General features: G+C 36.6%; 1 protein-coding gene across 1 annotated transcript in view; it reads left to right on the top strand.

Moving 5' to 3' along the window:
• The first annotated feature begins 1,441 nt into the window (after positions 1–1,441).
• Positions 1,442–15,623, top strand: part of rab3ab (RAB3A, member RAS oncogene family, b) — a 24,142-nt gene continuing 9,960 nt past the window's right edge. Inside the window, exons 1-2 of the mRNA XM_008406609.2 lie at positions 1,442–1,532; positions 13,327–13,551. Coding sequence (XP_008404831.1) covers positions 13,327–13,551 — 225 coding nt within the window. The 5' untranslated portion in view covers positions 1,442–1,532. The remainder of the gene's footprint in view (positions 1,533–13,326; positions 13,552–15,623) is intronic.

The following is a 15,623-nucleotide window of genomic DNA, read 5'->3' as shown; positions in this document are numbered from 1 at the left end:
AACAACAAAAAATGTTCAAATGTCAAATAAGTCCAACAAAATAAATGGTAGTATTACTGCTAAGCTCACTAAAACATGAAATATTTACAAGTCAGACGCTGTTTTTCTGTCTTTTTAATTGTAGAAAGTAATGCAGCAAACTTGATAACAATGATAACTCAATGTTATCATTTTATTTCAGATTTTTAAAGTTTAAAATATGTTCTTAAATGCCAGAAAAGAAATGATGGAATAGGTATTAAAAAGTCATATTTGTGGGATTTTATAGTTTGGTTTAGATTGGATAAAATACACAATAAATGTTAAACTCATGGACTCAATTCTTGATTTAATATTCACATAAGTTTTATGAACATATTGTTCATACATGTCATTTAAAGCCTAATTTTTATGACATTTGCAATGGTGAGTGTATGAAAACAAATGTACAATCTGGACCACACAACACACAACATTTTGCACTGTTCACTTTCTTTCTAATATACTCATATAGATAAATATTCAGATTTAACAGTGCAGCTACACTTTGCACAACCTGCATGGGAATAAAATTAAAACACAAATCTAACATGTAAAAAACTATTTAAGTTGGTATGCAATAAGCATGTGAATTAATGTCTGTGATGATACTCTACAAAGACAACAGAGCCCTTTTTCCAAACTGTTTTAGTTTGCGAAATGTTAATTCCTTCTGTTTATATTTTGCTTTTAGTTCTTAAAATATAAAAATGGGTGCATGACAAACTATTAACAAACATCCAATTTAATATTTAAAAATACCAGGAAAGTAATTTGTAAAATAGTTTGACTTATATGTCCAGACATAAATTAGGAAATTAAATAAAATTGCACAAGAGAATGCTATTTATATTGTCTTCAACAAGGCTTTTGATGATATGGTTCACACACAAAAACGATTTATTTGCAAAGTAAAACAGCTTCTGGATCATTATTTTTGCTAAAAGTGCACAAATACTTCAACAAATACAAAATACAGTGCCAGAATTTAGGACGACTGTCTGAGGAGTACTATAAGGAACAATGATTGGCCCATAATTATTGGGCCAATCATTGTTATTGCAGGAATTAATCATTCCTGCAATAATGGCCTAAGTAAATTATTTATTATTGTTTTTCCAAAAGTGATTTGACAAAGAAAGAAAAAAAATCACCTTATTTTTGCAAAAAAGATAAATTAGGAATAAAACAAATCACTTTTCTTGTGGCAAATAATGACACAGGCCATTATTTTAGGAAGATGATGAATCAATATAAACCATTTTTAAACTGCAAGAAACATTACTAAAAGAACGTTGACTAAATTATGTGCATACTGGCCTGACTCTGCTCTTGAGTATGTTTTTTTCTACCTATTCCTTTATTTTCTTCCTTGACTGGAGGTTGCTTGAAGTGCTCTTATTTTGAAGTTAGTAACCGGATGTAGAGCTGCTCAGCTTCCTTTCCTTGACAGTGTTGGTGTTTGCGGGTGCTGAACACGGCGGACAGCAGCAGCCGGATAGAAATCTGCAAAGGTAGGCTTTAATATCCTTATTGCTGCTGCACTGACGCGACATCACTATTCAGATCTGAATGCGCCACATGTCGGATTCACTCTGCGCGTTTTTATTAATATAAAACCAGAGGAAAAAAATGGTTCCGATGAAATCCACTGGCATTAAAGCGTTTGCCCTGACAGCTGTTCCCATTGTGGAAAAGCAGCGGAGATGCAAGCAGCAAAATGCCTGATTTGGATCCGTGAATGAATGAATGAATGAATAAGTGAAGGTTGTAATGGATCTCTGCTTTGACTCCGGGCCTGTCCGGTCCCGTCCTGCAAGAAAAAGGCGTTTCAACCCTTCCGATGTTTCTGAAACGGGTCCAAACGGGTCAGGGCCCGAAATTAAATAGGGATAAACTAACGAATGAGACGAGATGCGTTCAGTTAATGGTGGATTTCTAATGGTTAAAGAAAATTATCATGAAATCTTTTACACTTAAATCTTTTTTAAATCCATGAATCATCAATAAACTGAGCCATATGGAGTGAGATCCTGTGATGTATGTTAAATATTTAGTTCCATATTAGGTTTATATTAATTATATTTATTAATCTGTTTAGTGGTTCGCAGAGAGGGATAACAAGACAGTTTGTACTTAAAATGCTGAATTTTAAATGTGGCTTTTGTGTTTAAAACTTGGCTGAAATATAACAAATTCAGATTGTACAGTAATGCATCTGTTGAGTCAGCTGAGTGTCTGTGCTTTAAACTGAATTGATATTTAAAGGAAATTTCTTCACATGCTCTGCACGGACATTATAGCTGCTGGATCTGCAGGCAGGACTGTTATCTGCAAAACCAGCATCCATCCATCCATCCATGCAATTTTTCTCAACCCTTTTCAAATATCAGGCAGCTCAGCGAGCTACAACCGCTTAAAAACACTGGTAAATTTCAGATTGTTATTTCTTTCAATAAGGATTTTATGCCAGGCAGAAGATGGGATTGGCTGACATTTGAATGCATCTGAATCTCTCTCACCATCAGCAGTTTTATGAACTGGAATCGGACCAAATTCAAACATTAATGGACAGACTGGCTCAACCTTTGAGCAGGAACAAAAGCAAGCCTTAAAGGCAGAGTGTGCAGAGCAAACCTTGCACTAAGGCGGTGGAGAGACAAAAATAGGAAAAAGACGTCTTGCCCAAAAGCAGCACAATGTGTTCCTCAAACACAGGCGAGGTTTTTATATTTAAACTTCGCTGAATTCACCTGCATTCTGCAACACACACACACACACTAAACATCCTCCACATCCCGCCTGCTCTCCTCGCTGCCTCTGTTTTCAGAGTAAGAGAGATGAAAAATGAAAGGATGTCTATTTATAGCGCCCACTCCTCTCATCTGCATCCCTTCACTTCCTGGAAGAAGGAGGAGACACGTGATTGGAGGACAAAACGGGAGGAAAATCGCTGTCTCCGGCTGCTGTGGAGCAGCACGGCAGCTGACTAACACACAGGCTGTCTGCTTGTATTAATCAGTAATTACTGTTTCACACGTTTACGGAGAGTTTGTGACATGGCCATAAGGGATGTGTCTGGAGAAACAGCTTCGTTTTTTACTTCTAAACTCCAGATCTGGGCGTGAACAGATAACTGCAGCAGTGAGTTTTAGTCAGAGATGCAGACACAAGCAGCTTGATGTGAAGTCAGAGACGTTCACTGGCTGCTGACTTCCAACCCTTTCTGGACTCTGTGTACAAGAAAAAATACTTCTAGTCCAATAAATCCAAAAATTTGATTTGTTTTTTACAGCCTGAATTGGTGGAAAATATTTAAAATTCAGTCCTTTTTTGTCCTACTGTAGACTAGCAGAGTTGGATGGTAACTAGTTGCATTTATTCCATTACATTTACTTCTGTAACTTTTTTTAAGAAATGTGCTTTTATGAGTATTTTCAGTGCATTGTACTTTTTACTTTTACTTGTGTAATTTTACTATGAAGTAATTTTACTCTTACATGAGTAAAATTTCTGGATTTTCCACTGAATGAAAAACAAACATGTTTTAACCAAAAATTCACCAGACACACACACACACCTGCAGTTTTTGTTAAAGTTTCATAAGCTTTATATCGAAAGAAACTGATTCTGCAATAACTCTGAATTAATGAGTTACAACATTTAATTTCCCTCCGGGATCAATAAAGTATGTTTGAATTGAATTGAATTGAATTGATAGTATAGATTTTAAAGTTTAAAAATCTTCTGCATTAAATTAGTTTTGGAGCTTTAGAGAATCCACGGTGACTCACTAGGAACGCAGTTATGTTAGAAAATGTCTAATTTATAATAGACATATAATAAATTATATGTTTATTATATAATAGACATAAAACTCAATAGAGACGTTAAGACCAGCAATGCAGAGTTAAACTGCATGAAACTGTATTAGGGCAGATTGCCAGTTTTATTGGATCATGAGCAAAACAAGCAGCTGACAAAGTACATTCATGCCACATCTTGTCTCTCATTGTAGTATTCTCAACTTTGAATCATGAAAACGCAGTCTTTAGTTGAAAATTAACTCAACCTTACGAGTTTTGGTTTGTGCATTTATACAAAACGATCTATAGCATAGAAAAGATTGATATTCTAGCTGCACAGTGGAGCAGCTTGAAGCACTGTAGCCTTGCAGAAAGAAGATCCTGGGTTCAAATCCCAGCCTGGAGTCTTGCTGCATGGAGTTTGCATGTTAGGTTAATTGGTTTCTCTTCATTGCCTGTAGTTCATAATTATTATACCTGTGTGTATTTGTGTTGCTCTGTGTTGGACTGGTAACCTGTTCAGGGCGTGCTCCGTCTCTTAACCCAATGATTGCTGGAGATAAGCTGAGTGGGGAAGTCACAGAGGAGGAGCTGCGCCTTGAATGCAGAGTTAGGTCCAACCGGGTGTTTTGCACAGCTGAATGGTTGCCATGGAGATAAAAGGATTTCTGAAACATGCATGAAATAATCAAAGCAACACTATAGGTGGGTTTATGATGAGGAAATAACATTATAATATGATGTAACCTTAAAAAAAACAATTTTACATAATACTGCCACTTTTAGTATTAGGATTTGACAGTGTGCAGTTTGGAAAAAATGCCTGACTGTTTTAAAAATGATCTGCCTTCTGACTGGTCAGCTGGATTTGTTCCCACCCAATTAGTTTGATGCTTTGGAGTCACACACAGATGTGGGATTAACACACACACAGAGTTCTGTTACATTTTTCCTTTTTTCATCCACTAACTCCTTCAGACTAGCCAGCAGCAATTAGCAAACACCTGGTGGAACTGGGCTCATTATGTGAGCTTCTCAGTGAAAAACTGGTAAAAATATTACTGAGAGAGGAGCGATGTCATGATGATTTCCTGAAGGTTCAGAAAGAGCAGGAGTTTTTAAAGAGACAGAGGCCCAATTTCAAGGCGCCAAATCAGAAAGTAGCATTTCTTTTAAGTCATATTTGATATATAAAGCATTTCTATAACACCTGAAGGTAACACAGTTATTCGATTGTGCTATAAAGTGGCATTGACACTGGAACATACATAATACTGCCTCTTTAGTATTTCCTCCATCTGTGGCTAACAGCTCTATGTGGTCTGCTGGAGTCCTGAAGCCTTAAACTGGCTGTTACTCACTTCAGACTGATAGATAACTGACCTGGTTTCTTATCTGTTCTCGAGTCTCAACTGATCTGAGCTTGTGCTGCTTTTTGAAATCTTCTTTCTCCTGGTAGTTGATTTCTTGAAATCTGTAGATTAAACAGCAATCAAACTTGGGTGGGTCTAATTACCGTCACCATTAGTTCATAATCAGATTTAGATCATTTATGCCACTTAACTGTGACTCAAAAACAAAAAAGAAGAGAAATTTTAAGTAGGAAATGACTGAAGACATCTTAGTGAGTCCTCTTTCTTAAAAGAAGAAGGTGTTTGGATGATCCGGGATCAGCTGTGGATTATCTGAGTGTCTGCGTTAAGCCGGCTGATTCTGATGCAGTCAGCCCGACCAGGTGGCCGCAGCGCCACTCAGACCCGGATCAATCCAGCTCCTGCAGGACGTCAATCTCCTTTAGGTGACAGGTTTAGAGGGGAGCTGGATGATGTCAACGTCCTGCACTGAAACAACACTCTTAGTCATGATTGGATTAAGAAAATGAAAGGGACTCCCTTTGGTTAGAGGATGGCATAAAGAAAATCAGACAGGAAGGAGGAAGGGTTATGGAAACCTGTTTTGGTGTAAAGTATGGATGCACCGATCCACTTTTTTTCACTTCTGATACTGAAAATTATTGCTGATTTGACTTTTACACATCTTTGTGTAAAAATAAACTGTAACTGTGGTTTCAAATGGTACAGAAAGTGCAATTAGGAAATCTAAATATAATGTAAAATAAATAAAGTATGATGTCGAGTAGAAAACATAGAACTAGACTGAATAGATCTGCACTTATGGATCAGGAACATTGTCACTAATACCTGATCTAGAATTTCTTCAGCATCAGAACCGATAAATATTAATATCAGATCAGTGCGCTTCTAATTTGTCGATAGTGTAAAACAGAAATTTCTGTTTTATTTAAACACTTTACATAACAATGTGTTAAGTTAAAACAGCGATTGATGTATTTGAGTGCATTACCATCTCCACCCAACTGGCACACGCCTCACAGAAAATCAAGCGCACCCATCTCTCTCATTCAGGCCTTCAGGAGCTTATAAAGTAACCGGGCACACCTGTGTTCAGTATGTACCCTTCAAACAAAGAACTCAGCTTCAAGCTCCTGCAGAGACACCACTGGTATGAGTTGTATATTAAATCATTGAACTTGCTTTCAGAAGAATTATTCGAACGTGTAGAGGAAAGTTTGTTTGTTCATCAACTTAAAAAAGTAGAYTGGAATTTGTAATTAATTTTGTCATTTGTTTGTAGGTTTTCAACCTGCTTGGTGACTCTGTSTACTGTGACCACTTAATATAAAATCATGGTGGTCCTGTATGTGATCTAAAGACAAAAGAGAAGAGAAATAAAAAACATGTCACTGAGATGAGTTGTTCCGGCGTCTCTTTGATGGGAGCAAGCCTTTTCAAGTTTGGGCAGAAGCTGTGGAGGCTGGGGCAGACCAGAAAAACTTGACACAATGTAATCATTTAAACAATGTATACGGAAGCAGAGATTTTTAAATATGTTTCATAATTTGTTAGCAAACCGATTACCTGCATTGCTTTGTGTCTTAAGCTAAAAGCTCAGGTTGTTTCAGTGTTTGTGCCTCTTCTTTCTCTCCTAACATCCAGCAGAGATCCAGCAGCGACTGTCAGTGTCTGTTTCACCGTTTGAGTTTAAACTCTCACATCACGATTTTCCTGGCATTCAGACTCGACTCTGTGTCTTGTTTTTACTCATCAGACCTTCAGACTTTAATCTCAGTCTGATGGGCCACTTACTGCAGATTGTTTAACAAGGTAAACTAAAAGCATTAATTAATATTTCTCCGTCATTTTCAGCAAAATCCTTTATGCAGACTCTGAGCTTACTCTAATTGAATAAATAATTTAGTGTTACACTCTTGGTATGATTTATTGAAAGATTATAACACCTCACATAAAAGCAAGGTTATGATTCAACTCATCAAAATTAAATAGTTCAGTACAATAATAAAAACAGAAAGAAAAGAGGAATATGCTACACACAGATGAGCTCTAGCTATTGGCACTACCAAACTTTTAGATGCTATTACATTATAATTTTGCAGTAAAATAGTGCTTTCTGGTTGCAACCTGACATGTAAATAAAGTCTTGAGAAGAATGATTATTCATGTAAACTGTTTTTAAATTAGCAATAATATAAATATTCCAAACATTAACTAAATAAGGGGAATTAAAAAACATCACCTGTATTTAACGTACTGTCAAAAACCAAATGAAAGCTGCAGAATCCTGCAGCCTGAAACACATTTGCATGGTGAGAATTTGTTAATTACTTTGAGATTAGTGAGCGAAGCCTCTGACTGTAAGCTTCTGCATCAAATTTTAGTTTAGCGGAGGTTAAAGCAGCTCTCTTCTTTGCAGCTTATCTCAGGGAGGCAGAGAAAGGGCTGCAGTAATCTCTCCGCACAGCTCATGCTGAACAGCCACTTCTGAAAGGCAGCAAGAGTCTGCAACAGTGTTTCATGACATCCAGACTTGCAGAAGTGACCAATTATTTTTAACCTAGTGTAATCTCTGCTTAGCTTTGATTTTCGAGCCAGTTCCTCAGGTTTGTAGAGTTGCTGCCAGATCAACAGAAAAGTTTATCTGTAACTGGTTTGGGCTCCAGTTACATTTCAAACTTTTTTAAAAAGGCTAAATGTCTTTAATGTTGCATAGGAAGCTGGAGTATGTCACATTTTTAGGGAAAGAAGTCAAAACATTCCTGATAATAATGTGGACAATAAATCAATAACAATATATATCACGTTACAGACACATGATCGATATATATGATAATGTGTCTGATAGGATATTCAACTTGCAAAATATAGACTGACTGTTTGCACGTGACGTCACGCTCTCCAGAACTCCGCCCACTGCGCCATGACGGACGGACGTCGAAACAACCAATGCTTCTTTAAAGCTAGTCTAAAAACAGACATCTGTAATCTAATATCGCTTCTATTTAGTTGATTTCACTTTAAAACTGGATATAGGGTGCTGCGCCGTCGGATGCACAAACAAACAAGGATGCAAACTAAACTTGTTATTTAATTTTATAACTTTTAATGAGGAAAGATGGCGGCGATGGATAGCAACCGTCAATCATAGTAACCGAAGTTAATCTTCTTACAAGGTAAGAAGATTAACACTCATACACTTAAGTAAGTACGATTAGAAAGATATCAAACGTCGCTTTATGGAGAAAGTACGATTCTAACACCTCATTGGTAACCATGGAGACAGTGCTACACCTTCATGTAGCCTAGCATGTATGGAAAAAACTGGTTAGCATCTCGTCTTTTGCGTGTTTTTAAAGCTGCTCCGGTGCAAAGGGAAACGTTGTTTATGACATAGTGATATAAATCATGTGGTGTGAATACAGGTAAAGTCTGTAATTTGATCAGCACGTCAGGAGGGAGGAGATAAGGTAGCTATTTCCAACTCTTGTAAATAGAGTCCCAGTCCAAGGTGTGTTATGTTCACAGACAAATTAGCTGGACGCCACAAGTAGAAGCCATTATAAACTGACAAAAACAGTCGCTCTGTTTGTTTTTGTCAGTCGCTCTGTTCAATACTTCCTTCCCTCACATCTTGGCGCCTTGTGGAATCTACTGACTCACTTACTCTTTGGTTAGCAACTCACTCGCTCTTTGGTTACTAAGCAACTCACTCACTCTTTGGTTACCTAGCAACAATCTTTGTTGTAACTTGCACAGCAGCAGTTTAGGTTTTCACCAATGTGCCGCTTAACGGCTTAAAAATAAAAAAGCAACAGTGTGAAATAAAAACTGTGGGTAAAACAGCAATGGTCACCCCACCTGTTTGGAAGTATTTTAGAAATTTAAAACAAACAAAAAAAAACTAATCAATAATTATTGATATTGACTGATATATCACTGAGTCAGCTCAAAAAGAATGTCAATAAAGGAGGTCATAGGCAGAATATCTGCAGAGAGGAGAAGGGCGATCGTAATATGAGTACATGGGTTTCTAATAAAGGTGGCCGAAGTAGAAACTGAACACCAAGCCCTGCCTTCGATCAAATGTGACGATGATTCCAGTAAATTTGTTCCACATAAACGCTCCTGCCTCGTTATAGATTAGTTTTTCTCCTGTTCATGCAATTGAATGGAAGAGGTCGCTGTGGGAGAATATGCTAATTTCATGATTTTTTTCAAACATGTTAAAAAACAAAAACAAAAAAACATGTCAACAGAGAAAAATAAAAATAGTTGAAACCACAAACCACAAGTTTCAACTATTTTGAACAATATAAAACGACATAAAAAGAGTAATAAAAATTTGCCATAGAAAATTATTTCTCATTAATCTGGCATTTAGCAAATAGAAACATTTTTTGTAATCCTCATTGACCTAAAACAGAAAAAATTTATTCAGATTTCACATCACACACTATGGAAACAAAAGTGTTTTTTAATAAACAAAAATATATGCAAATAAACAAATAAGTTTGTTTTGTAAATGACAAAATAAATATGTTATTACCTTAAATGCATTCCTTTGGTGGTCGTTTGATTAATTGTACCAAAGGATGTATCAGTAGCTACATTTTTTGGATTATCTGATTAATAACTGGATAGCAAAATGTGAATAATAGGAGATTTAGTTGCAGAATTTGAAGCTAAACTATGCTATGTGAGGAGTTCTGGGTAGAACATGTTTAGATCTTAAATGGAAAATGTATACATATTTTGTACAGTTTGGGCTTAATTACTACTTTGAGTGTGTTGTTCTGTCATCTAATGGTCTAGTTTTAGTCCGCATACTCCAGTTAACAATTAATTGATTACTAAATTAGTTGGTAATTGTCTCAGTAATCGATTAATCATGATTAGTCATGATTAATCTGATTAATCGTGTCAGCCTTACACCTCAGTGCAGTTCAGGTTGCAGCAGGTGGTTGTTTCTCACCTTTATTCAGCCTTAGTGTGTTGGGGAAGGGTCTTGTTCAATTTTTAACAAGCATTTCTCTGTTCCTCAGTGTAAGCTGATAGGCTGCGGCTGTGAGATGGGAGCTGTTGTTTTGTTTGTGCATTATTGGCTGTGAGTTCTAGTGTTCCTCTGCAGCCGAGGTGAGATAACGGTCTAAACATAGAGAAGGACTCTCAGAGTCCTTCAATTCTCTCAGGATTTAACTAGGTCTTTAACCTTCAGTGCTTTTGTTTACATGCTCACATCCTACCAACAGCAGATCAAACTTTTTTTTTAATTTATCTGGAGTTTGATGAGAACTGTGGTGTGGTCTGTCTCACGCTGAAGGCAAAATGTGTGCTGTGGCCTATAATGAATTTTTGTTGACTCTTTTTATCTGCTATATTTTACTCAACAGCAGAAATTCTCTAGAAAAAAACATGGAAATTTCTGAGTTTAAGTAGAACATTTGATAGAAAATATGCAGAAATTCTGAAATTAATTTCAGAATTTTTATGGACTTGGAAATTAAAGTCAAAGATTTTTGACTTTTGAAACTATTTTTCTAGATTAATCTAACAATTTCTGAGTTTTTTAGCAGAAGTTTACACCACCTTTTCCCCCTGTCTACAAAGGTCCTCATAGGCCATTGTAGATAGGAATAGGAATAGAATGTGTATGTTAGGAACCAACTCAGAAGAATCAGATTTAAAGCAAACCAAAAACCTAAAAACGTACTAAATATTGGTTGCAACCCCCTCCAGAAAGAAAACAGAGCCAAGAGAACATGGCACAGTATTTAAAGCAGACATGCCGGGTTGGGTTACTGTTTGAGGGACCTACTTGCTGTTTGACCAAAAACTCTTAAGTTACCGCCGTCACAAAGGTGGCTATCAGTGGTGTCATTGTTAGCGTAGCGTTCAGGCTACAGCTTCAATGGCCTGTAACTTTAGCTGCAAGCATGAAACTTCCTCCAAATAGTTTGTGGAAGACTTGAATTCACATAAACTGAAAATAGCCCACAAATTGACCGTGTCTCTGTCCACAGTTGGTCAAAATAATTATCCAAAAGCTATGAAAACACTACCGTATTTTCCACACTATAAGGCGCAGCGTATTATAAGGCACACCTTCAATGAATGGCCTATTTTAAAACTTTTTTCATATATAAGGCGCACCACATTATAAGGCGCATAAAATAGACGCTACAGTAGAGGCTGGAGTTACGTTATGCATCCACTAGATGGAGCTGCACTAATGGGAATGTTAGCAAAACAGTCCGACTCCAGTGGGCGAGGAGAGCCTTCCGCGACTGGGCCGGGGCGTGGCCGGACAATGGTGACCCTTGTCCATTCGCGCACAGCATGTTGGTGGAGAACGTGGCGCTAAATGACCTGCAGACGACCTGATTCTAGACGGTCGGTAGGTAGATAGGTCAGTCAAACTTTATTAATAGATTACAAACCAGCGTTCTGACAACTATCCCAGCATGCACCGCACGCTTCTTCTTCTACAGGCGAAAATGAAGTCGGCGGCTGCTTACCGTAGTTGCTAGACCTGTTGTGGCTCAATATTGGTCCATATATAAGGCACACCGGATTATAAGGCGCACTGTCGGCTTTTGAGGAAATTGAACGTTTTTAGGTGCACCTTATAGTGCGGAAAATATGGTAATTTCAGCATCTGTGTAAATCTCCAAGTACGCTATCTGAGCAGTGGATGATGCTGCGTTGTTTGACTTTGACAGATTCTCTCCACACTCTTTTACCAATAACAAATCTCAGATTGGTGTTTTTTTTTTTCCCTGACTCTGCAAAGTACTGCTTTGATTAATATCCACGCAGAAAATGCGTAACCTCTAAAGCCAAATATTTAATCACTGCCACTTCTTATGCTGAGTCAAACAGATGCTGCAGGAATCTCACATCTCATCCGAACTCAGAAACTTGGAAAAACGGGGAACAAACTTTGCATTTTTTTGAGCCAAATCAATCACACCAACATAAAACCATTATTTCAAAGAATCAATCATCAGTCCTTCTATCTGGTTATCAACTTTAGACTGCTCTTTCCTACAAGGACTTTGGTATTTACTCCTGATGAAAACCTTGGGATGACATTACAAATACTCATATTTTGTTCTGATTGTCGCCACTTACTTAAGCAGAGCTTCAAATGCAAAAAGCAAGAGATAAAGCAAATAGAGAGGGAAATTATTAGGGCTGGAATAATTAATCAGATTAATTGGGATGATTTGATTATGGAAATAATCAAATCATCAACTAATTTAGTAATCAAATAACTGTTAGCTGGAGTAAACAGACTCAAAGAAGGCCAATTACTTAAAGAACAGCATATTCAGCAGTAATTAAACCAAAACTGTACAAAGATACATTTTGTATTTAAGTAAAAAAAACAACAACTTTGCATTAATTGATTAATAGAATAAATAATCATCACATTATTCTTGCTGGAAGGGCTGAGCTTTTCACATGCTGATGTTATAAGTATTTCTCTTGCTGCAGATTCATCCTTTGCTACAAATTATCAAACGAACAAAAAGGAATGGTATGTTATTGCATTTAAGGCAATAAGATGTTAATTTTTGCATTTAAAAAGGACTTGAATTATTTTTTTAATGTGTTCTTATTAATGTATCAAATAAGCATAAGTGGTTAAATGAAATATGCCAGTTTTTTATCCGCTTAATCAAGTAACCATCAAAATAATCAATACAATAATCAATAACTCCAATAATTGTTCATTGCAGCTCTAGAGATGATTGAAAACTGGAATAAAATTGAAACTGATTATAAGTTAGAAGATTTGAGGGTGTGTTAAAATGACAGTCTGTACTGTTTTTTAATCAAACCCTAAATTACATGTATCTTTGTGTTAAATTAAGCAAGGAAGTTTCAGACTGCCGCTTTTCTAACTTCTGGTTGCAGCAAGCTGTGCTACAGTGATAACAGGTGCTTCACATCCACAAAAAGGGCTCATTAAATCTGTTATAAAAAAAAGATTAAGGATGCTTGTTTTGACTTGATTTTCTTTTAATTCCCAAAATGTTGCAGCCATTTTTTTTATAGATATCACACCGTAGATCAATGCATCATCCTCCATCAAAGCTTTTCTGTTTCTTCGTTTCCTCCAGATGGCCTCGGCAACAGCGACCTACGGACAGAAAGAGTCTTCGGACCAGAACTTTGACTACATGTTCAAGATCCTCATCATTGGCAACAGCAGCGTGGGAAAAACCTCCTTCCTGTTCCGCTACGCCGACGACTCGTTCACGCCGGCGTTCGTCAGCACGGTGGGGATCGACTTCAAGGTGAAGACCATCTACAGGAACGACAAGAGGATCAAACTACAGATCTGGGTAAGACCGAGGCAAAGCAGTGGACCAGTTCAAAGTCATTTATATTCTGATCTAATGTTTGATTAGAGCCCAGAGTTTAGTCACATTCATCCTGATAAATCTTGGTCATGTTTGTGGGCTGCTTCACTCACACAGCTCTGCTTAAAAAGTTATTGTTTGTTGTTTATTATTTAGCTGAGCTTTACACCCAGTTATTCTTCCTGGGATCCATCATTAAAACACACATACAGTAGAAATCATTCAAATACATGACGGATGACAAATTTAACATACATAGCAATAAAAAAAAATGAAGACAGTTATTACAAAATGTTGATAAATTCATAAAATACACACAAAAAAGGTTTTTAGGATTGAAAAGCTTCTTAGTTTCTTTTTAAAAACCGACTTCAGTTCATCTTTAATTAGTTAGTCGATTTACCTTTTTTCAGTTTTCTGCAAAAATCTTGAAACTATTTTCCTAAATGTGTTTGCTGTTTGAGTCTTTATTATCCTCTCAGTAATTTACAGGTTTTACGTCCTGTGGTGATATATTCAAAAACCAACATAGGAATTTTGTGTTTGCTAATTATATCGTGAATTAGTTGCTTGCAGTTATATTTCCAGCAACTCGCCATCTACAGAGAGTTTCTGCAAGCAGGAACAAGAGGTTTGGTGCTCACAGGAGAGGAAGTTGATGTTTTGTTTTGTTTTTTTCTGCTTGCATGAAAATGTGAGCCAAATAGACGTCTGAATTATGATTGCTTCTTCTACTCTCATTCTGATCACTTAGAAAATAATATTTCATGTGAAATTTCAGAGAGAGTAAACCGCAGTGAGGCAATGCCCCATGGTGCAGTACAGTTTATGCAGACCAATGTTGCCTCTTCTGCAGCGTTTTCACTCCGGTCGGATATGGAGAAAATAATAAACCAACCCAGAAATAATAAGAGGCCGCGGTCAGCTGAGATGACATATGAAGCAAACAGAACGATGTTTTCTTTGCATCCGAAATGTGTTTGTTATTAGAGCTCAAGTGTAAACACAGTGGAAGCGTTTCAGAGCAGCTTGCAGAGGAAACAGGTTCACTGAGGTTAGCAGAGACGCACTAAACTGGAGGAAACGAGGACCGCTTCATTTTCCCCTAAATACTACACATCCCTCTCTGTCACTTCACACAAAGCAGGCACACCGCCACTCCACCTGTCAGCAGGTTTGACAGGAAATATATAAACAATAAACCTAAATATGCTTTTTATAATTTTGTTGCTATGCAGTTACTGCAGTTTATGCAGTAACATGAACTGTCATGTTGATTTACCTTCATGTTCTTGGTGTCTGCAGTCTGTTCCCGTTTATTACGGTCATGTTTATAAGACATGCATGAAAATATAAATGTTGGACCAGAGATTTTGAATAAATCTGTTTATTTAATTCCGATAATTTAAATTTTGTCATCCCTAACCTTTAGTTAAATGGACAGACGGCAGTTATCCTACATAAAATACATAAAATCTCCACATTTAATAGGATTGTATTATTTTTGTTCCAATTCTATACTAATATTCAAGTTTTTTTTAATTAGCCAATCTTGACTAGCTACATTTATTTGAAGATTTATATAAAGACAATAATTTAAGAAAGGATTAAATCAAATCAGTTTTTTAACTTAAATAAATATAAAATTATAGATTAAGTTAAACAAATTAAGTTAAAACACTATATAATGTATTGTACATGATAGTAATGCAGTATTTTCACTTTTCAGTGTGCATCCTGCTGTTCTGGAATGTTCTGCTTATAATATGAGTTTATATAACACCACTCCACGCTACCTACACTGACCATTAGGTAAAGCGCTGAAGCTCTTATCCTCAGCAGCCTACAGCGCCGTGAGTGCACTGCAAAAAGTCCCCTTTCAAAAACAAGAAAAAAAAGTACAAAAATAGGGTATAATTTTCTTAAAATAAGAAAAATTATCTGCCAACAGAACAAGAAAATTTATCTTGTCAAGATTTTCTAAAACAAGAAAAAATATCTAACCAAGATAAACCTACAATATCTTAAAATTAGTGTATTTTTACTTAAAACAA

The sequence above is a fragment of the Poecilia reticulata genome, linkage group LG4, assembly GCF_000633615.1.
Source record: "Poecilia reticulata strain Guanapo linkage group LG4, Guppy_female_1.0+MT, whole genome shotgun sequence".
In the NCBI taxonomy this organism is placed as follows: domain Eukaryota; kingdom Metazoa; phylum Chordata; class Actinopteri; order Cyprinodontiformes; family Poeciliidae; genus Poecilia; species Poecilia reticulata.
Note: the sequence above shows the minus strand (reverse complement) of the source record. Positions and strands in the feature narration are given on the sequence as shown.